The 25238-nt window shown below is 53.9% G+C and overlaps 1 protein-coding gene across 2 annotated transcripts in view; it reads left to right on the top strand.

Moving 5' to 3' along the window:
• Positions 1-25238, top strand: part of Ajap1 (adherens junctions associated protein 1) — a 107076-nt gene that overhangs the window by 39740 nt on the left and 42098 nt on the right. For both annotated transcript variants that reach the window (XM_055615217.1, XM_055615216.1), the window contains exon 2: positions 7897-8699. In XM_055615217.1, the coding sequence (XP_055471192.1) occupies positions 7901-8699 (799 nt within the window). In that variant the 5' untranslated portion in view covers positions 7897-7900. The remainder of the gene's footprint in view (positions 1-7896; positions 8700-25238) is intronic.

Consider the following 25238-nt stretch of genomic DNA (forward strand, 5'->3'; position numbering starts at 1 on the left):
TCTGCACTCTCTCCCCCCTCCCTCTGCACTCTCTCCCCCCCTCTGCACTCTCTCCCTCCCTCTGCACTCTCTCCCTCCCTCTGCACTCTCTCCCCTCCCTCCCTCTGCACTCCCTCCCTCCCTCTTCACTGCCTCCCCTCCTTCTGTAGTGCCTGTCCAGTCTCTGCTCTGTCTACCGGAGACTCTAAACAGTGACCTCAGAGGAGATGCTTTTTGCTCAGCTTCTTGCAGCCTTAGAGTCTGCTGGGTGGCAGAGGGCGATGGTGGAAGTCAGAGTGGCCGTGTGGGTTGGTGTGGCCTAGAGACCAGAGGAACACTGTGGCATGTCTGGCTGTTCCTGCCACCCACTTGGTCATCCCTTCCCAACAGTCCTTGACTGCTTGTCTTTCAGTGCTGGGCACAGCTGATCTGGAGAACACGTCCTGCCATGGCCAGACTCCAGGATCTCCTTCCCACTTCCAGCTGGCATAGCTAGGCCCCCACCCCTCCACAGGAGCTCTGCCACCACTGGCACATCTGCAAATGCAGGAGAGGCCCGGGGACTCACCCTGGCCGTTTGGCTTGGGGACTCATGGTGGCATAGCAGTCAGCTCACAGCCACCTAAGCTCTCTATATTATCACAACCATTTGTCCTCGGGTGCTCCCTGGCAGCCTGTGCCTGCCCACCAGTGCATCTCGTCCTGGGCTTCTAGCGACTGAGGCCAATTATCTGTGCTCTCCATTAGTTTCTTTGCCAGTTTTAACAAGTTCCTGGTTGTTTTAGTGGACTTTGCAAATAACATTGTGGCAGCTCAATCAAACCAAAACAGAAAACTTCCATGATGACAGAGAGGCCAATGGGGGCCTCAGAGGTGGAGGCAACACTGCAGATTGCTGTCCCCAGGAGCAGCGGCAGAGGCTTCAGGTGTGGAAGCTAACTGGGAGGATTGTGCAGGTTCTGGTCCAAGCCCCTCCCAGGCAGACTGCTTAATGCTCTACACACCACTGCCTTCCTTTGCATTTTAAGACACATCCCAGTAGAGAGAGACAGACACCCAGCTACGTCGTCTTTCTTTTCTTCTTTTGCCATTTTTTCCCTTCAAGATAAGAGTGACGGCACGAGAGCATGAGATGAAACAGTGAGAGGCTACTCCGAGCTCTGCGCCTGGCGTGCTGCTATTGCTCAGTCTCTGTGCCAGCTATTTTAGGATCCTCCGTCTTTTCTCTCCACGCACAGCTCTCTGCTGCTTGGCCGCAGTTAGGCACACACGGTGCTGTGGCTCTCGTGTTTTGCACGATGGCGTAGAACCTTCCCTACGTGTCTTCCCAGCCAGATCTCCCTGCCCGAGAAACTGTGTGTCGTGCGCAGAACTTGCCTGTGATTTGCTCATGTGTCTGCCCGTACCCGTGCTCTGCTGGAGAGTCTGGCTCATCACCAGGCTCCCACACTGACCCTGTCCTCCACCCCAGGCTGTATCTTTGAAAAACAGATTTAAAGTGAGATTGAAGTGAGGTCCTCATGGAAGCGTGGGAGCTTCTTGACACACCAATCCCACGAAGATGCCCAAGAGGGTTTATTTAGGGCCTGCAGCTCCCCATGGCAATGTGCTTTCTGCCCCTGGCCCTGAGATTACTGAAGACACGATTGCTACACTGCAGGCCTGACCCAGTGTATCTGTGTCAAGTCTGTCCTGTACCTACAGGCAGATGGAGAGAGCACTGGCTTAACGCTGGAGTGAGTTGGCTAATTCTGGGAGGCCAGACTTGGACCTTGATCCCCTTCTGCAGAGGAAGGCTCAAGGCACATGGTAGGGTAGCAGGCCAGTGAGCAGCCCGCTGATCAGAGAGACGAAGATGTGACAGCACTGAGCTAAGGGGTCCAGTGGAGCTAGGATGCTTCAGAGAGTCTCAGCTCCTGGGGCCCACTGGGGGGTTTCTGTAAGGAGCCACTTTGCAGGGTCATGGCAGCCAGGGATCAGCCGTAGACACAGAAGGAAACTCCCCGCTGCTGGGACCAAGAGCGTCACCACCCACAGTCCTACCCACCCACAGCTTGTCACCACTTCACTCCTCCGGAATGCTTTCGGGCATGTTGCCCAGGCAACCAGAATGCCAGCATTTTGCTACCCTTCAGTCTCCTCCAAGCACCTGTGAGGGCTGTGGTGCCCCATGTCCCTGGCCCTGGAGTGATTGTGTGCTCCCAGGAGGGGACAGGGGCCTGGGCTTGCTTGGTTCCAAGCAGCCAAAGAGTCACAGGGCAACGGAGCACCTACAATGACCTTGGCCAGTAGTACTCGCCGTGGTACCCCCAGTGTACCTTGCAAGGAGCTTCCTGGGTTTGCTGTGCTTTGTAGGCAGGGAAACCGAGGTACAGGGCAGTCATGGGAATTGCCCATGCTCATGTAGGTAGCAGGTTGCAATACCGAGGAGGCACAGACCACGCTCTGGGACTGTCTTTGCTCTTGCCAGGGTGTTAATGAGCTAAGTGCCTCCATGTCCTCCTTTCCAAGCTCACAACCCTAGTGCCTCCAAACTACCAGGGGCCAACCGAGGGACATCTGTAGCACCCTGCCATCCCCATAAATCATGCTCATCAGAAGCCAAAAACAAACAAACAAACAAACAACCACTGGCGCAGTTAAAGGTAGACTTAAGATGTCAGAGGTTGCATGTTAGGTGGGGTCTTGTGCAAAAAAGTTGGAATAAAGTATGGAGCAGCAGCCATGAGGCTGTGACAAGGGGAGAATGCGGTGTGCCGTGTCATATCAGGGGAAACTGGGAGGAGAGTCCTCGGGACTCACTGTTCTCTTGAACCGTCTGTGTAAAGCTGGGAGTATTCTGAGGTGAACAGTGTTCTTAGCAAGTTCACAAAGGTGGGGAGCAGCCAGGAAGTGTCTGGGTATGGGATTGTGGTTCTGCAGCCCCCATCCCTGGTGAGGCCCAGGTAACGTGACATCCTGATCAAGTGTGAGAGAAGGAGGGTCTACACAACCTGACCAAACAACATGGCTTCCTGCACTTGTCTCTGGAGCTGTCTCTCTCCCTGAGATCACTCCCAGCCTCATGGAGGCATTGTTGATCATGGGAGGTTGGGTCTTGTTCGAAGGGAAGGAGACCTCAGATCCCACGCTCTTTGGTTCTCTGGTGCTATGGTAGTGGGAACCAGGGCTTCGAAGACAGGAATCCACAGGGCTGGGCTCTGGCTAACATCCATGGCAAGCAGCATACCAAGGAGGACAGCTGGGATAGCACAGCTCAGCTCCCGCAGTGGCCCCTGAGGCAGACGAAGCTCGGGCCCACCACCTCTCGGCAGCTTGGACACCTTACATCACCTGAAGTCTCTGAGGTGACCCTGGCCACACCACACCAGGGCCTCGCCCTCCCAACTCCCCTTGACTGTGTGCCTCAGCAAAAGAAGGAACTGCTGATGCCAGGAGCACATGCTGCCACACATGGGCCCCCAGGAGGGTGTGACTGTGGGTGAAGAGATGTCTTTGTCTCCCTTAATTGACAGTGATTTTCTTCCGTGGAGAAACTATACAGAAGGGAGTGAATTGAACTTCAATCCACTGAATCTTATTAAACCATTCTCAGGGAAAAGTGATTTCAATAAAAATTTAAAAGGAATAGAAGCAAGTCGCTGCAAACTAGAAAATAGAGGCAGATGGAGTCAGATGGGCGCACCCGGCTTGCAGAGTCTGCTTCCTTTGCACAGTGTCCTCAGGGACAACAAGAGGTGACTGTCGTGACACTTATCTTCAAAGGGCTGGGTGTAGGTCTCTTCAAGCAAGGAGGGACCCTCAATCCTGGGGATCCCACGGAGCACACTGTATTTAGACTGTTCACACACCTTGCCTGTGGCCAAGGCTTTCATTTGCAGTCGGGGTCCAGGATTATGGGGGTCAAAGAGAATTCCCCCACCGGTCCCTAGTGCACATGCACACCCCCTCCTGGGTCCATTCCCTCCATTATTATTGAGATATAACCTACATGCTATCAAATTCACTGCTCTTGAGCGCATGCTTCAGTGGCTTTTGTGTATTCATAGCATATGTAGCCACCACCACTGCCACGAATCTCAGAGCATCCTGTTACCCCCAAAAGAACCCCTCCAGGAGGCAGTCACTCCCAAGGAGTCCCACTCCTGCACTCCCTAGGAGGCGCCAGTCTGTCTGCAGTGTCTGGGGATCCTGCCTTGAGTCTTCCATCTTTGTGTGGCTCTACTGCTGGCTCCTTTGCCTCTGCGTGTATCTCCAAGGCTCCTGATGTGGCAGCATGGATGGTCCTTCCTGCATTTTTGAGGGTCAAATGCTACTGTTCTGAGGTGTGTCCCATGTGTCTGCCTGTTAGAGGATGCTTGGGGGGGTTGTTTGTATTCTTGGCTGCTGTAGACACGTGAGATGACAGGTATGAACTTTAAAGACCACGATGGCCACATCAGTGGGAGCTCTGCTTTTCCAAGGGATCACCAAGCCGTTTTTCACAGTATCCAGGCCAAGTCTCCCCACATCAGCCACACTGCTTGGTCTGTCCCAGCTTTACTGCTGTTAGTGCCTGGAGAATTGATGGGAGTTGGTGACACGTTCTGGAGGAGCCAGTTCAGTGTCCTTACACCTCTCCCTGGTCTCCTTGGTGAACATGTGCCCACTGGTCCTGATGGGTCAATAGAAGGGTAGGCCACCATGTTGCAAGGCCTCCTTTGGTTATCTGTGTGGATGGCAGACAGCTGGTCATGCCTTGGTGCCTTCCTGGAGTAGAGTGCTCCAAGAACAGCTTTGTTTTGTAGCTGGGACAGCTGAGGACCCTTCCTTTTATACCAGGCACCCCAGGTTCTGCTGGAGGCATGCGGAGAGGTGGAGCTGGTAAATTTACAGAGGTGTTTAGATCCATCAGTTGTGTCCCTGCTGCCATGAGATCCGGCTGCATGCAGGGCTCAGCCTCTCTACTGTCCAGTGGGACAAGCCTGGTCCCAGCTGACAGCCATCTCGCCCGCACTCCCCTCTATTTCCCCTCTGGGCAAAAGCACCTCCCTAAAGGAGCCTCTGGGCTGAGGAGGAGCAGGGCATCCGCCTCCCCAGCCCCTCTGCTGTGGTTGGGTTTTCTGCATAACAGCTGGGTGTCTTGGAAATGAGAAGGTTTCTATGGTAACCAATTACAGCCCATGATTGGTGAAAAATCACAGAAAATATCCTGTGTGTGAAGTTATGCCGGGAGGCAGGCCCAGGCTTAGGTACTATGGCTTTAATTTCCTGGGGCGATATTTCTGTGAGTACTGATGGCAGACACTGTGTTCTCCGAGTCCCCGTCCCCGTCGGTCTGCTCAGCAGAGCTAGGAGACAGACAGAGTGACCTGGTGTGGCCTGCTGGCATCTGGCAGAATTTGGACCTACTGAGTTCTAGTGGGGTGTGATGCAGCCTGGTGAGGTCAGCATAGGTCTAGCGGAGCTAGAACAGCATAGTGTAGGGACTGGTAAGAGCTCGGACCAGAGCTGGGGGGTCTGGATGGGCCTCAAAGGGCAGCAGGGAGCAGGATACAGGTGCTCACAGGGCCAGGGAAGACTTAGAGGGACCTGGTGGGGCCTTCTAGGATCCAGTGGGGCTTGGTGGGGTCTGGTGGAGTCTGCTAGGGCTGAGTGGCGCCAGGGATATGGTTAGACTTGGTGGGATCTGGTGAGACCAGGAGGATAATGGGGTGTTCCATCTAATAGGGTCGAATGAGTCCTCGAGGGGCCCAGGGGCCCTAGTGAAGCCTGGGGGAAACTCTGGGGTCTGGTGCGGACTACCGGGGCCCTGAAGGGCCTGGCGAGATTTGACAGGGACTGGTGGAGCCTGGTGGGGTTCAGTTGGTGATGCCTAGAAAAACAAGCATGACTTGGTGAGAACCTGGAGGAGCCTAGTGTGGCCTCACACCTCCTCACAGCATCTCATCACAAGGAGGCAGACACCCGTCCAGAGAGGCAGGCAGGGAGAGGACCCAGGTCTTCACCATTCCGTCCCCACAGGGTCACCGGGAGCTCACAGGAGGCGTCTCCTGAGCGTGCAGGGAGTCTCACACTGACCTACTTCTCCCCTCACAGTGACAACAACCCTGTCCCTTCCCTGCTTGCGCACAGAAGCGACTCGAAGGTAGAGGCCTCCAGAGGCATCAGCCTACTGAGAGCTCTCTCCTTCCTCGGGCGAAGAGCCTTCGCTCTGATTAAAAAGCCCGGGTTTATCATTTGGGGACCGGTCCTTTTTGCTAATTAGTCCCAGCCAACTCAAGCTCCTCTCTCAGGGACCAACTCCTTCCCAAGCATCAGTGGGTGCCGGCTCCAGGCACGTGGGGCTCAGCGCAGGCTGAGGGGGAACACCCTTGGACAAACACGGCTGCATACACTGAAGGGCTGACAAGGACATGCTTGCTCACTCACACTGACACAGACCCACACTTGTGCACAGTGACCTATGGGGATGTATAGATAAAGGCACTCACGAAGGCACATGGATGCACACGCAAACACATGGATGGATGCGTGGTGCCTTCTTGTACCTTGACCCTCACACCCGGAGGAGCGCTCACAGATTCTTCATCACAGCCACACACGCTCAGTCTCACGCTGGCACAGCCAGTCACAGATGGACTCCCTCCGACTCTCACGCACAAGCAATCACACCCGGCACTCACAGCACCCCTGGATGCCCTCCTCCCCCTGTGAGCACACACACATCCATGTGGTCTTCACGCGATGCCATACCCTGACACATGCAGTCACTCTTTATGTAAAAAAAGCCGACCCCACGAGTGTGCTTCTGGGCCTGCCGCTCTGCGCCCCCCTCCCCAGCAGCCTCTGGGGAAGTTTCAGATTCCCTCCAACTTTCTGATGTGAAGCTGGTGATGGGAGCTGACTTTGAGTGGCACCTATAATCAGTCCTCAATTACCTGTGCCGGGGGGAGCGGAGCGTGGGCTGCAGCCTCCACGCCTGGCTGCGTGGGCTCCTCCACGCCTGGCTGAGTGGCTCCGCGTGCCGTTCCGGATTTTCATGTGATGTTTCGGCCTCTGTGGGTTTAGAGAGGACTTGTGCCGCCTAGTGGAGCTGTCCATGGACTCTGGGTCGGGGAAGGTCCCAGCAGGCCCCAATAAGCTATTAACCTCCTTCCTCCTGCCCCCAGTCTCACCTCCTGCCTGACAGGGCTGGCCTGGCCTGTCTCTACCCAGCTTTGCCTGAAGGTGAGAGGTCTCCAAAGTGCATCTGCATTGGAGATAAGTAGGGGGAGCGGAAATGCCAGCAGAAGGTGCCTCCTACCCAAGCTTGCAGCTTCTCCTGAGTGCCAATCAGTTCCCATGGTGAAGCTTAGGGAAGGCCAGACATGGGAGCTTCGCTTGGCTGTGTCCAGGTGGAGGGCAAGCAGGTACACTTCAACCCAGAGGACTGTGGTGTTTGGGAAGGCCAGGGCTGTCAGGCAGGCCTCTGCCTTCTGCCCCAGGTCACGGCCCAGAACCTGCAAACTTGTTCATGAGTCAGCTGGTCATGTGGCTCTGAGTCAGTTATATTGGGGGTGGGGGACAGAGGTTCTCATCACCTTTTGTATCTTTTGCGTTCTTGGGGTCTCAGCTTCTGCGTAGGCAAGTCTGCAAGGGCATTTTTCAAGATGGACACAGGGGACTTCGTCGGCTTGATCCCTTGCGGGGCCTGTGGGTGGTAACCCAGGAGGTGCCTGAGCTGTCTCTGGCATATAGTGGGCACTGTCCTTGGGGGATGCAGAGAAACACGGTGCTCCCCAGCTGGCCCAGAAGGCTTCTGGGGTCCTTTCTAGGTTCAGATGAACTTTTTCTACAGCCAGAGGCTGTCCCTGTGTAGTAGGGATAAATGTGGTCCCGGGCACAGCCCTCTTGCTGCCCCGCTGCCTGCTCACCGCTCTCTGTCTCTCTCCTCAGCTCCATGTCCATCCGCTGGCCCGGCCGCTCTCTCGGAAGCCATGCCTGGATACTGATAGCCATGCTGCAGCTTGCTGTGGACTTCCCGTCCTGTGACTCACTAGGCCCGGGCCCTGACTTCCGGCTCCTGTCACGTCCACAGAGGCCCCAGCGGCTGTGGAGTCTGCGAAGCGGACCCCCAACAAGGCTACCAACTCCAGCCTGGAGCCCCCGTGCTGCCCGAGCTGAACGTGCACACGGGCCCATACAGATGCAGACCCCTCGGGCTCGGAGGGCCCACAGGCCCAGGGACCAGGTAGCCACGCTGGGACCCAAAGGGGGACTCACCAAGCCCCCAGCTGCCACCAGGTCCAGCCCTTCCATCACCTCTGCGTCAGCCTCATCCTCCATGGTGGCTGCTGGGGCCGCAGAGCATAACGGCCTCCTCAGGCGGGGTAAGAGGCACACGCATGATATGGAGTTCAACGATTTTGACTTCCGTGGAGGCAGGCCCACGACAGAGACAGAATTCATAGCCTGGGGGCCTACGGGGGACGAGGAAGCCCTGGAGTCCAACACGTTCCCTGGTGGCTTTGGCCCCACCACGGTCTCCATCTTGCAAACACGGAAGACAACTGTGGCCACCACCACCACCACCACGGCCAGCACAGCCACCGCCATGACACTGCAGACTAAGGGGGTCACTGAGTCCCTGGATCCCTGGAAAAGGACCCCTGTTGGGGTTAGCACAACGGAGCCTTCCACCACTCCCAGCAACAACGGGAAAGACATCCAGCCACCCAGAATCCTGGGGGAGACCTCAGGTAGGAGACCGCACTGTGATTCTGCTCTGGCGTGGGCAGAGGTGGATGGAGGGTGGTTTGGAGCGGGGAGCTAATGATGCGTGCCCAGGAGTGTAGTGTAAGCAGCGGCAGAGCTGAATGAGGGTCCTAAGCAGAGCTTGGGTGCCATGTGTAGCACTCAGTGCCACCTACATGTTCATATCCAGGCTACCGTACCTTGGGGACATCACTTGCCAGTGTTAAGGGACGATGTGGCCTTCAAAATCTTCACAGGGGTCAGTCCCTTTGGGGAGGCTTAACTGCTAGATGGAACTTTCCCACCGCTAGAAATTACCTAGAATAGCAGGAAAGACTAAGGCCAGATAATGGGAAGAACTCCCCTGCTGCTGACTGAAGCACTGCAGAAAGGGTTCAGCCCTTCCCTCGGGGAGGAGCTGGGGAGGGGACAAGATACAGGGCTTTGGCTCACGGGCCGGAGGCCCTTTTCTTGGGCCATGTGGATAGTCGCAGCTCCTTGGCTCGAGATCGTCTGTGTGCCTCTGTTCATCTGCGTGCTTTATTCTCTAATGGCTGCAAAAATAGTAGCCCCGGCCACATACCCAGCCAGGGCCTGTCCCTGTGCCAGTCAAGAAAGAGAGAGCTGGCCACTAGATCCCTCCCACAACCCCTAGCGTCTGCCTCTGTTGACAGGCATGGCCTATGCTGACATGCAGGTTCACGAAGGTACATGGGCAACACTTCTCACAAACAGCAGCACTTGCTGGCACCCCAGAGTGGGGACAAGATCCCAGGACGTCAGTAAGGATGGCTGGTGGGCAGGGGTGGCCTCATCAAGATGAGTCTCAGAGTGATGGGAGGAAGGAGGGGCAGCTCCTGAGATCCACACTGGGGCAGCTGGTACAGCATCTCGGCTCCTGGTTTTTTCCTGGCTGTGTCTCCTCTGACCTTGGGCAGGCAGACATTGGCTAGCAATGGATGGGCTTTTGAGGGGTGAGCGGCCTTTGTCCTTCAGCCACCAACATCTTCCCTTCCTTTGCCGAAAAGCAGAGCGCACTGGATTTACCACATATATACATACGGAACCTGGGGCAGCATGGTGGGTAGCTCACCTGTGGAAGCAGAGCCGGAGACTTGTACCAGGCGAAGGCCCATGGCAAGACTAAGTTTGGCTGCTCCTGGGATGAGCTCTAAGGATGAATAGGCATCTCACAGCCTCCCTGGGGAACCCACAGTGTAGAAGTGGGGACTGGGTCACAGAGGGGTGCGAATGGCTGTTCATCTCAGGGACAGATGCCTTCAAGCAATTCCCATAGCGTCTGTTTTAACCTGTACCGACTCTCAGCCATAATCATAATGGAACTTGGCACTCCTCTCACTGGCTGTCACCTCCCCCGAATACGTCACTTACTGTATAGACACGGATGAGGAAACAAGTTCCCATTTGTCCCAAATTACATCTGCTATTATGGAGGCTAAACGCTGGGACGGCACTGTGAGGCTTCGCAAATTAACTCACGGTACATGGGCTGTTGCTAATGCAACCCGACAGATGCTTATCTCTGAAAAGATTTATGGTTCTTCATAATATAATCTGCTGCCAGATTAATTTGTTTAGCAAAACAGATTTAGAAGAGGGAAAATATGTATGTTTGCTTTGAATCCAGAGAAATGTAAATTCCGGCGACAATGCCAGCCTGCAGGGAAAGGAGGCCTCCAAGCTAGCCCTGTTGGGGGCTGGATGGTGGAGCCTCAGTGAAAAGATGAGAGGGCTTGTGAGGACTCCCATAACCAGTTAGCACAAAGCGGAAGTGATTCGTGTTATCTCCTGGGGAGAGCTGGCCGTGGATACTGAAGATGGGATATTTTCTTGGATGGCTGAGGGAAAGCCATATTGTCTCCCATCTTTGTAAGATTCCTGGGTAGAAAGATGCTTGGAAGGAGGTTTGACCTTTTACTCCCTAATCCTCCATGAGACATAGACCTGGGCCTTTTGCCTGCTGTGGAGAATAACCCTTGTTCACATATATGCATATGGAATCTGAGGCAGTGGGAGTGGTGTAGAGAATCTCTTAGCTGTGCCTTGTGGAGTCCTGCATGGCTGCTGTGCAGGTTCCATAATCAGGACTGAGAGCAGAGGCTAGCTCCTGCAGAGAGATCCCCATGCCTACCTGCTGTTTTTATACCCAGCTAGAATAACTTGCTTGGCCATTTTGGAGGCAGAAAAGTTCAACAGGGACTGGAGAGTCTCTTCATCTTACCAGATTTGCCCTGTTCCTGCTGATGACACCCTGAAACTTAGAGCTGGGCTTCCATGAAGTCAGTTCTTGTTTCCACAGAGGAATCTTTGTAATCTGGTTTTGGGAAATTAGTTTTGTTGCTTCTTTATAGAAGTTTAGGAAGGGTCAGGTAACATTTTCCTCTGTGTCTGTCAAAGGTCTAGGAATTCCTATTGGTAATGTGGGGAGCTTTGGAATTACCCAGAGCCTAGGGTTAAAACAGTAGCTCCTGGGACTTCTAGAAAGCGCCTCTCTCAGGAGTCAGATGACAGGTGAAATAACTGAGAGGTGCCCCTGAATTTTAGAATAGTGAGCTTGGGCAGCATGTTTATATTCTCCATGGAAATAAGAGAGATTACCACCTCACAACATTGCTGTAAGATTAAAGTACACAGTTTCCTTCATGAGTTAAGGGTCTGGCACCTTGTAGCTGTGATTTGGTGCTGTTAATGTAAGTATGAGGATGATGACAGTGATGATGATAATGTTGAAGATGGAGATGACAGTAACGGTGACAATGATAGTGTTGGTGCTAATGGTTATGATGATGATGACAATGGTAAGATGATAGTGGTAGTATGCATAGAGATGGGTAGGTAATGATGACAGTGTTGACATTGGTAATTCTGGTCATTCTGGGGATAGTCACTCTGGCGAATTTCGTGATGATGGCAATGGTGGTGGTGGTAATATTGATCGTGATGATGTTGAAGTGGGTGGGATGTTGGTGATAATAATGGTAGTAGAGCTGATGATGGTGGATAGTGGTGACAGGGATGAGGTTGGAGATGCTGGTGATAGTTGGCGATGGTGATGACAGGATGGTAATGGTAGTGATGGTGATGGTGATAGCAGTGATGATAAAGTTGAAGACAGTGATGGTGTTGGTGATGGGACTGAACAATGATGGGGATAATCGATGGTGATGATGGTGATGGTGACAGTAACGGTGATGATGGTCATAGATTTGAGGGTGATAGTGGTGGTAATGGAGGTGGTGGTGATAATGATGGTGACAATACTGATGCTAGGAATTGTGGTGATGGCATTGGCGGTGGAGATGCTGGTGATGATGGCATTGGTGGTGGAGATGATGATAATGGTATGGGAGCAGGAATGTAAATGGCACTAATAACTTCATTTCATATCCTTGTGCTGATGCTGATTGGCTACTACCAGTTTTAGGGACCCCTTTAGTGAAGTCAAAGGCCTTGTCACTGACCTTGGTGCTTTCTGGGATGGAAAATCACCTTGTTCATAGGCACAGAGGTGGCGAGCTGCAGCCTAACGTGCCGGCAGCAGAGGGACAAGTCAGCGGTTTCCTGCGGTTGAGGGAGAAGGATTCCCTGCAGGGCGGCTTTGTGCTCACCTCAAAGCCCTCTCAGTGGTCATGCTCTGAGTCAGAAATCATAGCCTCCCAGAAGAATCAGGAAGGCTTTGCATGGGTTTTGATCTTAAGCTCATGAAAGACTTTATGGGAGCTAAAACCAATTGCTTTTGGCTAATGTATGTGTGACATGGCACTGGGAAGATGGGTGTTTGGCTATGGTTAGTGGTCATTTCAGGCTCCTGGACCTGCATGGTAGCATGTGCCCCATAATTCTCAGAGTACTCACAGGAATTAGACACTTTCCCCAGCTGTGAAATTCAGGTCTCTCAAAAGGTGAGCCACAGGGGGCAGCCGGGCCTGGAAGATGGGGATCTTCACTGAAGGTCTCTGTCCACCCGTCCAGCCCTTCTTGTGGCTCCAGCCCCTTGAGAATGTAATGGCTTAGATGCCACTTGAGTTCTGCTTCCTAATTTTTACATTGCAATCCACTCATGTGTTTCCCAGGATGATTTCTAAGTTGCTTTTGGGCTTTTCGTGTCTTTTGTAAGCTATAGAATTTAGGGTTGTTTTCTCAGTGTCTCAGTGGCCAACTGGCCTGATCAGGGGGACAGCTGATCCTGGGATAATATCTGGTGACAGTAAAGTGTTCTCTAAATGCTGGAGTTGACATGGAAGGAACTTAGAAACAGTTACACCCATAAGACACACTCCTTCTGTTCAGAGCCCCTGTGGAGATTTGAACAGTGAGCCCCTTGGAATTAAGTTGCTAGGTGTTTGCTACCAGGAAAGTGGATGTGTCTTTAATTTAATGACGTCTGAAGCAAATGGCTCGTGAACTTCAAAAGTTTTAAGTGGCTTAATTGGGATAAGAGCAGCAAAGAACAAAAATGTATCAAGCTATGCAGCATCTTAAACTGTAGCCCACAGCCTCCAGAGTCTCTGGCTGGACTGTTTGGGTCAACAAGTCCCCTACAATATGCGAAAGCTATGGGGTTGGAAGATGCCAGGCATGGCTGTTTATGGTCACAGATGAGGGTGCAGGATGGCTAGCCACCCTGTGGTCCCACAGAGTCTGTGGGAACAAGCCCTTCTTCTGCTTTTGCTGAGTGAAGGTGGAGGGAGGCTCATTTCTGCTCTCCACTCCCTCTGTGGAGGGCTCAGTTAGCCTTCTTTCATTTCCCATATGTGTGCTGCGGCCTTGGTTTCCTGCACTCAGAGCATCTTCAGCTCCACTTGTCCCCCAGGGCCTTGTTCTCCTTCTGAGAACGTATCAGGAGTGGGAGGCTCTCCAAGACTGACCCCTCCCACTGCCCATCCTGGGCACAGACTGCCCGAGAGCTGCTGAAACTGACTTTCCCCAGCATTTCTCTTGTGGGGACCTGGAGAACTATCTGCTTGCAGAGGGTGAACTACAGTAGTGAGGGACCTGACAGTCCTTCTGCCTAGAAACCAGCTTCCTCTCTGAGGGTGGAGCTGCTGGCTAAGCAGGGTTGGAGGAGACTCCTGATTGCACCCCAATGAATACATCTTCCATTGCACGTGTCACTAAATATGCCAACAATTCCATGTAACATGCATATGGCTGAAGGTCTGGCTCTTATCTGTGCCTGGGGGAGCCAGCCCAAGCACTGAGCTTAGATATCAGACGGAATGCCATTTTTAGCATCCCTATTCACTGGAATAAGAAGACCAGCTTTAGAATCTCTGACTGCTTGATCATTCATGCACCAAGCCATCAACCCTCTTTTTAGTTTTATAAAAGCTTTTATCTCTGGTGGGAGCCGATGGGGAACAGGGCTACCCAACCTCTTGTGCTCTTTCTCAGAGGCTTAAAGAGCCATTTGGGAAAGTGAGACATGTCGGGACACACCCCTGAATAAGGACAGCAGAGTTGTCACAAAGCTGCAACTTCATGAATGACACTGGCAGTGCTGGAGCCAAAGGGCGAGAGAACCACAGAAGAGGGAGGGGCTGGGCCAGGTTGGTGACTCTGACTGATGAGTGGAGCAGTCAGGGCTTCTGCAAACCTGGAGTCCTTGGTGGAAAACTTGATTCTGAAGACCACTGTTCATCCTCTGAACTTGGCTCCACCACCAACCCTCCTCCAAAGCCCAATTCACAGTCAGCTGTTGGGAGCTGTTTTGAGCTGCTTGGCCACTGTAGAGAGGGTTCAGGAGTTATCAATTCCGAGTGACAAGTGGCTTCTCTCCCGATGAACTCTTTCTGAGCCCTTGAGCAGGAGGGTTTACCTCAAGGATGTCAGGTATCGAGTTTGAAGGGGCCACTCTGATAGACTGAGATGCCTTAGCAGAAGTCTGTCACCTCCACCTTAACAGCAGGCAAGTTCCCAGGGACGCTCCAGGTCCCCATCCCGCCACAGCGGCCAGATTCTGGAGAGTCAGCCAGAATCGCAGCAGCCACACTCCTGAAGGATGTGCCAGATGGTCAGACACAGAGATGTGGATCAGTGAGTCCCGCAGCCTGACACCTTGCATTCTGTAGTAGGGCGCAGTAGTCAGCAGGAATGGGGGAAGGAAGGTTCCTCTCCTTACTACACTTTTCTTCCAGCCATGAGAGGCAGCTTCATCATGGGGGCAGAGAGCAGATACTTACCTGGGGAGGTGCCGGGAGGGCCACTGAGGAGATGAGGCCAATACTGGCAGGAGAAGAGCCTGCAGGCCAAGACCAAGCTGGACCTCTGTCCGTGGTGGCATCTGTAGTGTCCTTGACTGCACCTTGTGACCTCACTGGTCTTGTGGCTTCCTTGCTTGTACAATTGAAAAGAAGCTTTCCTCTTCCAAGGTTGTTCTGAGACTATGCTGTGTCATTTGTGTGCACACTAGAGCATGGTGGCCAGTGGCCAGTGGCCAGGCAGGTAGGACACATCCACAGTCACCTATCTCTGCTTCCCTGGAGTATCTCAGTGTGGAGGCACAAAGTGCTAGTGGCTCCTGCCTCCTTCATTACTTTCCCCAGAGTCATCATTATGGATGGCTGTCTAAGTCTGTTCTGTCCCGTTGTCTTCTGCGGTGGTCCTCCAGACCTCAGGACCCCTCACCCTGGAGTGACAGGTCCATCACTCCCCTAACTGCCTGTGAGAGCAGACAGACCTAAGGTTTGCATACTAAAATTACATTCTGAGGGGAAGGACACATCCCTGTCCTTCATATTGAAAGTTAGTCATGTGAAGAACAGATGTCTTCTGTACACCAGACCATTGTCCAGTCCTGGGGTCCAGAGGCAGCCGTTCTGGCACCCAGCCTACACCTGTGTGTGTCTGAGCTATCATGATCCATCATCACAGCCTGCTGGCCTCAACCAAATGTGTCTCTGGAGGCTGGAAGACTGACATTGCTGAGGGAGGGGCATGCTGGTGCTGGTGGCCCCAAGGGAGGATCCTCTGCGCCTTCGAGCTCCTGCGGCTCCAGGCCATTATTGGATCGCAGCTATACTGCTCTGACTTCCACCTCCACCCTCCCAGGGCTATCATCCCTGCACTCTTCTATCTTGCAAGGCCATCTGTCTTGGGTTTGTGTCTGCTTGGACAACCGTCACACTGCACTTCCAGGGACTTGACCGCATTGCATCTGTGGGACCCTTTGTCTAAATGAGATCCCACCCAGAGGTTCTAAGTTAGTTCACAGACAGACAGGAAGGTGTTCCCACCCTCATCCTGCTCCAAGTCTGAGCTGGAGAGGAAAGTGGGACCCAGGAGCCCCTGTGGGCTTCCCAGAGAGCCCCGAGAATAAAGTGGGTGTTTTCTTGGGTGATGGGGCCTGGGAAGGCAGGGCCTATAGAAGGCGAGGCCTGAAGAATATGGGAACTAGAGGAGGAGGAGCCAGGCCTGACCCTGCCTGCAAAGCTGGCCAAGCTCAAAGCACAGGAAGCGTCTGCACCCCAGAGGCCTTGCCCGTATGAGCTGGCATCCTCCCACGCAGGCATTCACCTGCAGTGCCTGCAGACTTGTGTGTGGCCACAGCGGAGGCCAGTGCTGCAGGGACCCTGACCCCACTAAAGCAGCTGGCATAGGAAATCTCCAGCTCTGCGTCTGTCAGGTGGGAGGAGAGGCGGCGAGGGGAGGGATAAAGATGCCCTGGAGATGTTTCTCTCTGAGCTGGCCGTGTGGATGGACTCAAAAACAGCGGAGGCAGCAGTGATGCAAAGGGTGAATGGGAGTTGTGAATTGATGGGGTAGACATGGGTAGTCAAGTTTCCAGACTCCGGATGCTGTGGACTTCCTCCCTGGCCACAGATCTCTCTTTGTAGGGTGCCTCTGTGTGACCAGAGACACGTTTAGGATAGAGCTCATTGCCTATAAATGTAATGAGTCCCCAAGAGGCCCAGGCCTTACCATCAAGGCTTCACAAGACTCAGGTTGAAGAGCATTAACAAATTATAGGCCCTGTGCCAAATGTGGCTCTCAACTTGCTTTTGTAAATAAAGTTTTATTGGCACACAGACACATCCTTTAGGGTTTCCATTGTCTTTGCTTCTCTGGGCTACATTGGCATCTACACAATTCATGATCAAGGGCTACTCAATTAAGTTACCTCCCCAAAGGACAAAATTCAAAACACCCTCATGTTTTAAGTAAGTGTATGATTTTGTGTTGAACTGCATTCATGGCTGTTGTGGGTGCATGTATTCTAAGAAGTTAGACTCTGGGTTAGACATCCCTGGTTGTTCCCAGGTTCTAGTTGAAGAACTGAATGGTTGCAACATAGACCATTACACCCAGAGAGATGAAAACACTCTGGCCATTTGCAGAAAACATTCAGCTTCCCCTAGGACACGCCAGGCTAAGGCAAGCTCCAAAAGGTGTGCTGTCTGTGGTGTCTGTCCTAGCTTTAGTTAGGAAGGGGTGATGGAGACAGGTTTCAAAGGAAGGCAGGACTGAGAGGAGAGAGGCCTAGAGGCTTCGGGGTCCTGGGAAGGGACCTAGACAGAGAAGGGCTACACTGGGTGTTGAACATCATAACTTGGCCTTGTTATTTCCTGGGATAACAGTTTCAGACGTAACAGTGGGCCTATCTGCTTTTTAGGAGCATCTGGCCTAGGACAGAGTCAGATGTCCATCACGGCATAGCACCAACCATTGAAATGGCAGCAAGTCTGTCACAGAGACCCGTGGTAATGAAAGGCCAAGCTGACAGGGGCATGGGATTAGTATGTCTTTCAAACAGGGAGAGTTGGCCCTGGCTAGGGAGTTAGCAGACCTGCTTTCTAGAGCTGAGAGCTGTTGGAGAGGCAAGTTTGGGAGCCTGGGCAGCTTCGAATGATTCTGAACTGGAGGGGATGGCCAGCTCTGTGCCCTGCAGGTAGATTTAGCCTCCTGTACTGCACTGCCTACAGGGAGGAGAGCCTCCACTCTGCACTCCACACCATGGAATTAGCACATTTCTGGTGCCCGCTCTCTGGCTCAGAGAGAAGGCAGGGAAGCTGTATTCAGAGCCTCATCTAACTGCCCTGCAAGGAGCAGCGGCTGGGCATCTGGTGCTGTTACAAGCTCTAATTTTAAAGAGGCGTTTGTATTATTTGAAATCATATGTCTGTGTCTATGTGTATGAGTCCAAGTGCAAGAGGATCAGCAGATCCTCTTGGAGTTGGAGTTACAGGTGGTTGTGCGCTGCTGATGTGGGTTCTGGAAACCAAATGCAGGTCCTCTGGAAGAGCTGGAGGACACTCTTCGGCACTCAGCCGTCTTCCCAGCCCCCTCTACCTCCTCGCACAGACCGCAAGACAGTGAAGGGAGGACTCGTGCCCCAAAGGAATGCCCGTGTGCCCCACCCTCTTCCCCAGCAGCCCCACCCCCTCTGCAGACGCCACCTGTGCAGCTGTTCTCTTTGTGTTGTGTGGTACCTGCGACATCTGTCCCTCCCTGAGCCAGCAGCCAGCACTCCAGGTGCCCTTTCCCAGGCTCAGGCAGGTAAATACCAGGCGATGACAACACCCCCGAATCCCTCAGCTCAGCCCAGAGAGTGCAGCCCTGGCAGGCTCAGGATGCAACAGGCAGGCTTGCTGACAGCTGCCGCCCTCCCTCCTGGGTCTGCAGCGCACCCCAGTCCCACCCCTGTACTGTTCCCGTAATGCTGCTGGAGCTGTAGATCCCCATAGCGTTGTTTCCAGCCTCAAGAGCAGGTGAGCCCTGCTACCCAGCCTGGCCTCGGCAGCGGTCCATTGCTGCTGCCACGTCGTATGCCACCACATCCTTACTTCTTGGGAAGCAGAGCAACCGCGCTGTCCATGTGTACCCAGCCTGACCCAGAGCCAGGGGCCAAGCACATAGAAGACAATTCTAGAATGTTCCCTGATACTTTTCCTTCATCTACAGTGCCCTCATCCCAGTGTGGTCAGGGCGGGCTGTAAGACTGCTTAGGGCTTCATGTTACTTCACAGACGCTGGAAGGCTGGGCTTTCTGCCTGCCCCAGGAGGAAATGGATCTTGACAGCAGGCCCTGGGATGGGATGAACATGAAGCAGGCCCTGCCCAGTAGTTAGGGCCTAGACCAACCTCAAAACAGTGGGGCCCTGATCTCCCTCAGAATCTTTGAATCCCTGAATAGGGCCCAAGCCTCGGCCCAGACCCAGCAAGATTCCTACCCCACATCTCTCCTGTTATCTGCCAAGTCCGGGTGGGGAGTGGGTCTGAGAGAGTGGATGAGCTGAGTAACGGAATGAATGAAGCCAAGGGCAGGAGGATGGGTCATTTGTGTGTGGTTGTGCTTGGCTGGCCCGTGTAGCTGCCACCATCGCCTACTCGGTGATTAAGTGTTGTGGAGCTCTGGATAAAAACACCCCCCACAGGCCCATAGGAAGTGGCACTATTAGGAGGTGTGGCCTTGTTGGAGAAAGTGTGTCACTGGAGTGGGCTTTGAGGTTTCAAATGCACAAACCAGGCCTGGCAGTGCTCTCTCTTCCTGCTGCCTGTGGATCCAGATGTAGGACTCTCAGCTCCTTCTCCAGCACCATGCTGCCCACATGCCAGCATGCCTCCTTCCATAACAATAATGGGCTAAACCTCTGAGCTGTAAGCCAGTGTTTTCCTTTATCAGCTGTGGTCATGGTGTCTCTGCACAGCAAAGTATTAGCTAACTAAGACAAATGCCAAGACTCAGGGGACTTAGGGTACACCACAAACCATTTTCCCAGTGTTCCCTGCACAGCTGGAGGCCCCCAATTATTAGGGCTGCTCACACTACCCTGAAGGCCACCCAACATTCCAAAGGGCTCTCATGATCACGAGGGACCTGGCTCTTGGGCAGAGGCAACAGTGGGAGCAGAGACAGCCGCCCACAAACTTGCAGCACACTCAGGGAAGGTACAGAGGGTAGCAGAACTGTGCTCAGCACTGAACCCGGGGTGTCGCAGATGAGTCCACACTGTTCTGGAACCTCAGTGTTCAGTAGCAGATGGCTGGGTGCTGGCACCTCAGAGGAGAGCAGAGTGTACTGGCATTTCCCTCACTAGGCCCGGGGAAGGGATCTTTGCTTCTCTCATGATATCAGGCCCTGTCCTCAGCTTCCAGGGTCCAGAGGAACTTGACACATGCCTCTCCGGGTGTCCACTGGTTACAGACCCAACATCCATCTCCTCTTTCCCACTCATGTATGCTCAGGGTGAGCCGTGTACCCTGTACCCCAAGGAGACTCACTTATTGTGCCTGCTGCCTATGTGGCCCTGGTTCATACAGCACCTGCTGGTATGAGATAGCCTGGGGAAAAGCCGTTGAGGGAAGTTCAGCTGCAACTCCCAGAGACGGTTCATTGCAAGTCCAGAGAACATGGCCCTGAACTTCCTGTCCTGAAGCTGCACCTACAATAAACAGATAAGCTGCCCAACTTCTCTGATCAGGACATGGTGCACTGTCTTACTGGCAGAGGCAAGGCAGGTTGGAGGGGCAGGGAGGGTCTGCATAGGGTCTGAGTCCTCTGAGGACCACTCTGTCCATCACTCCGATGTGCTGGACGAGAGATGCCCACAGGCAGTGATGCTGTGCACACTTCCATGTTCAGCTAGGGTGCTGGGCTCCTCACAGGTGTGACCGGCTTCAAGGTGTGTGTTCCGACTAGCTGCGCATCGGTCCTGACAGCGCAGTGGTCACATGAAAGTCTTAGGGAGGCTGTGGACGGTGGAAGTGTGTCCCGGCAGTGAGCCCCCAGCAGTGGTCTGAAGTTGAGGGAGACCCCGACCCCCCTCCTTCCCCATGTCTGGTGGCCTCGGGTTATTCCTAGGTTTGGAAAAGCACAGGCACCCCTCTCTTTTTATGTGCTTCAGTCCAGAACTGCCTTCCTTCCGGGGACCCAGCTGTGACTGCTCTTGACCTCATGGTAGTGCGGCCACGTGCATAGGTGTTGGGGCCTACGACTACAATTTGTGGCCTCGGAGTCCGCCTCGGAGTTGTGGCAGGTCATTGCATTGTACTTCCTATGGATTTGGAGATCATCTGATGATCTAGAAAGATCCCATCTCAAATTTCCCAACTGACTCCGTCCACAAAGGCTGGTCTTCCACAAAGTCCCGTCCACAGTGGCCAGGGTTAGGACGTCAGTGTTCCTGGGAGCCAGGCTAAGCCCCTGTGGTCCCCTCCCTTCCTCCTGCACCCTTCTCCAACACAGTGCTTCTCTGTGGGACTCCAGGGGAAAGCTTGAGATGGGTGTGATGAGGTGGGGTGCAGAAGGAAGGGGGTTCTGTTAGAGGCATGCACAAATTTTTCAACTCAAGGAAAGATGAGGAAAATCTGACAGACCAGCCAGGTCTGGGGTCTCAAAATCCAGCTTCAGCCTCAGTTGACCTGCCTGGACGCTGGGGAGGACCTGCTTTCTTGATCTCTCTTTCCTACAAACGTTCATCCCAGCAAAGCACAAGCTGCCCTTTCTCCAATGGAACTTGTGTTGCAGCCCATCGCTGCTAGAATGTGCGCTGTGTTCCTGCTAAGTGAGCAGAAGTCCTGAACCTGTTGCTCAGTCATGTTCCTAGCAGCTGTTCAGACCAGAGCACTCATTTTTTCCCAAGGGGGAAGGGCAGTTGTTGATATTGGTGATTATCCTGCTGGTGGAAAGGAGCCCCCCAGCCGAGAGCACCTGAAAACCCTGGAATGCCTGGGGCATGTGGGCCTGGGTACCCAAAACTCGGATGCCAAGAGTGACAGGGCCTAGCCTCCCTCTGTCCTCTGTGGTGGTGTCTCAGCCCCTGGATCAAACATCTGAAGCCTTCCTTTCCCACTGAACCTAAGTCTCTTGCTCCGTCCTCCTTGTCTCCTCTTGGTCCAATTCTGTAGACTTGACTCCCAAACTTTTTAGGATGTTCAGCCTGTTATCTCCTGGGAATCTCTCTGGTTTCTTCATGATGCTCTGGCCACACGGGTACACAGCCCTGCTCTCGTGTTAATATGTGCCATGAAAAAGTTGAGACTTTGGGATCACACTGAATGAACAGACAAGCCGGCAGAAGGGGACTTGAGTACCCTCATCCGTCAGAGTCCTGTTGCTTCAGAGTTGCAGGGACAGCTTGAGCAATGGGGAGGGAGCTTCAGTGTGTGTGAACCCAAGATGAGCCTGGGAGCTCTAGAAGGCCTGTTTACACGAGTTCCTGCTGTGAGCAGCACAGGGCTCTCCGGTTGCCCTGGAGGAGAGGAGCTAGGATTCAGGCGTGCATGTGCCATGAATCTCCCCACTTTCAGAAGAGAGGCCAAAGTGAGGGCTTCCGGAAGAATGACGGCAGCTGTCCCTGCCCCGTTCCCTGCACCCACCGGTCCTGCAAGGCTGGGGCTTGCCAGCCATGTCTCTGCAAAGTTAGTACTCCATACCTCTCCACGGCCAGTGGCTTCTTGTGGATGGGGTGTCAGGTCAGCCAACACTACCCTGGCATTTGTGAGCCTGCTTCCCGGGGCAGCTGGGTGTGTACTGGGAAATACACATCTCTGTGAGCGGGACAGCCCCAGCTCCCTTCCCTTGCCCAGGACAGTCTGAGAAAATGCAGGCTGAGGACAGATGGCCCCTCAGGTCTGAATTGTTTTAGGGACTCCCCATTCTATGATCTCCACAGGACCTTCTATCCTTTGCTATTTCTCCTCCCCCCCCCCCGGGGAAGGGCGGGAAGGAGATGCTTTGAGTCCTGAAGTGTCTGATCCGTGCTGACTTGCCTGGATCACTACAGGGCTGCTCCTTTCCCCACTGTCTTGAGTGCTAAGGCCCAGGAAGTGAGGCGGAAGTGAGGCTTCTTAGTGGACATTTCAGATCTGCACCATGCCAGCTGCTGGCCTCCGTCCTCAGTGCCACCCTCCTGGAGCCCCAAGGAGCTACATGGCAGGAGCCCTCCTGGAGGACCTGGGGAAGTTAGAGCCTGTGCCTGGCACAGACGCGGAAGTGAACAGCCACAGAGCAGCATCTGTCTGTCCTGAAAGGCCACGAGAGCCGGCTGGGCTGACAATTTAACAGGCACCCTGTCCCCGAGCTGGGTGGCCAAGAAGCAAAGCCTCAGGCTGAGAGCCCGCACCTTGTAGAGACCACACATCCGAGAGAAACCAGTTTGCTTTTGACCCAGGCCTTCAGCCCGGCTGTCTGCGTCTCTGAACCCTGGGCCCACAGCCCAGAAAGGCACGTGAACAGGGCTGCACTCTCAGCAGGAGGAGCAGCCCATAGCCGCCCATTGACTTGTCTTTTCTTCAGTCAGTCTTAGCTAGCTCCCCCCAACACACTCTTACCTACACCACACCTGCCCTGAGTGAGGAACCTGGACCCAGAGGGGCAGAACTGAGCCAGGGTGAGCACTCCCCCTCCCACCCTCTGCGTTAGAGCCAGGGGAAGGCCACACCATGACACGTACCATTTCCCAGAGAGCAGAGCAAATGCTGGCCTTGGGATCTGCCCGCACTCCGTGGTCTGTTAGACCAGAAATAGAACGGGAAGCGTTTCGCTCTGATTTCTGTGCTCATAATTCTAGGGCAAGATGCCCTTATGAGACGCAGATCAAGGGGGGGTGTGCATGGGCCTGGCGTGCACAGATGCATGTCCTTGACAGAGCTCCAGTTAGCAGCTCTCCTAAGTGGTCACGTCTCAGTATTGACTTGTCTCAGCCTAGAGAGAGCAAGAGAGCGAAAGCATTTGCAAAGGCTTCTTTCTCATCGTGACAATTAAAATACACATTCAGACAGAGGCGAGAAGGCCTTGAACTGGGCTCCTGTTTTCAAGAACAGACACGTGCCACGCTGCGCTGCACCCGGACTCCAGACTTTGGCAGATGAAAGCAGCAGGCGGTGGTGTGGGTCTTGTTGGTACTGCTTAGCATAGCTGTCCCGCATCCTTCCAGCGACCACATGCTAACGGTTCATCTCGAATTAAATGTAGGAAGGTGTGAGGAAGACCCAGGAGGGAGGCATGCCCTGAGTCAGCTGTGGGGGTAGCAGAAGCTCAGGGAGGTTATGGGACTCATCCTAGGTCACACAGCCTGGCAGGGCAGAGTCAGGATCTGAACTCCAGCTTCAAGGATGCGACTGTGATTACACATTAGCTTTGTCCTGTTTCAGCAGATCCAGCAGCACCCCTGTGGGGGAGGTGGTATTTACACAATGATTTCACAAATTAGCGACTTCGAGGAGTCTGTCCGCCGTCCAGTTCTGCCATTTGAACACAGAGCACACTGGGTGGAGTGACTGTTGTGGGCAGAGCAGAGCATTCAGAATGTGATCTGTGCACAGGCTTTGCGGGGCTTGTGAGGAGAGTGAGGGAAGGAGAAGGCGCGCCCCCAGGAGGGCTATGTGAACTCTGGAACCCTGTCAGGGTGGGCAGTGTTGGGGAAGGTGTTGCTCTAGCCTTCAGTCAGGGTGCAGATTCTGAGGCCAGGAGCATCCCTGAGTGTTTGTACAGATGCTTCCATGCCTGTGAGCCTTCTGCTTTCCTGTCTCCCCGCTTGCCTTTCAGCCTCTCCACGCGTCCCCTCCCCACCCTATCCAACATCTGCCCTGCCTGAGCTGTTCACTGTGCTGTTTTGTTATTGCTGTTGTTGTTTTGTTTTGTTTTCTCAAATTGACACAAACCTGGACACATCTGGAAAGAGGGGATCTTAACTGAGAAAATGCCTCCCATACAGTTGGCCTGTATGTAAGTCTGTGGGGCATTTTCTTGGCTGATGTTGGGGCTGCAGGCCACTGTGGGCCGTGCCACCACTGGGCAGGCTGAGCAGGACATGGGAACAATCTGGTAAGCAGCGTTCCTCCCTGGTTTCTGTACCAGTTCCTGCCCCCAGTTTCTTCGCTGACTCTCCTTACTGATGGACCATTCTCTGTGAGGTGAAATAAACTCTCCCCAAGATGTATGTATTTGGTTGGGGTGGTTAAGGCCAGCTACGGCCTCCTCTGAGACCAGGGTGGAACCGGGGGGCCTTCTCAGTGACCCTGGCCAGTGGTGCTAGCAGGGCTGGTGGCCAACAGGAATAGGCTCCTGCAGCCTGTGCTCAGGGGCCACACCCCTCCATCCTGAGAAGGAGCAGGAGAGAGAAGCATCCAGCTCCAGGGTCTTTCTAGACAGCTCAGCATCTTTCTTGCTGGGGCTCCACTCAGGTTGCAGGGGTGAGGGATGGGGGGTGGGGACCTTTTCTATGGCACAATGTGATGCCTAGTCATGGGAGGAGAACATGGCTGGAAGACCCGCTCCGAGGTGCTTCAACCTCTCTGGTTGAATGCCTCTCCCATGGTGATGGTTACGTTTAGGCCTCACCTAGCAGGGAAAAGCTGGGGAAGTGTGCCTCATGGGCTGGGTTGTCTGAAAGTGGCTGTGGAAAGGGATAGCTGCGTATGGAAGGCCTATCCTCACCCGCAGGGTAGGCATCATTTCCTGCAGGCATCCAAGGTGCTACAGAAGCTCAAGGGAGGCCTGCCTTCCCTCTCCTCTTGTCCTTCTGAGGGGGGCTGCCCTCCCTCTTGTCCTTCTGAGGAGGCCTGCCTTCCCTCCCTCTTGT

This window comes from Psammomys obesus, unplaced genomic scaffold (genome assembly GCF_907164565.1).
Source record: "Psammomys obesus unplaced genomic scaffold, mPsaObe1.curated_primary_1811, whole genome shotgun sequence".
Lineage (NCBI taxonomy): Eukaryota > Metazoa > Chordata > Mammalia > Rodentia > Muridae > Psammomys > Psammomys obesus.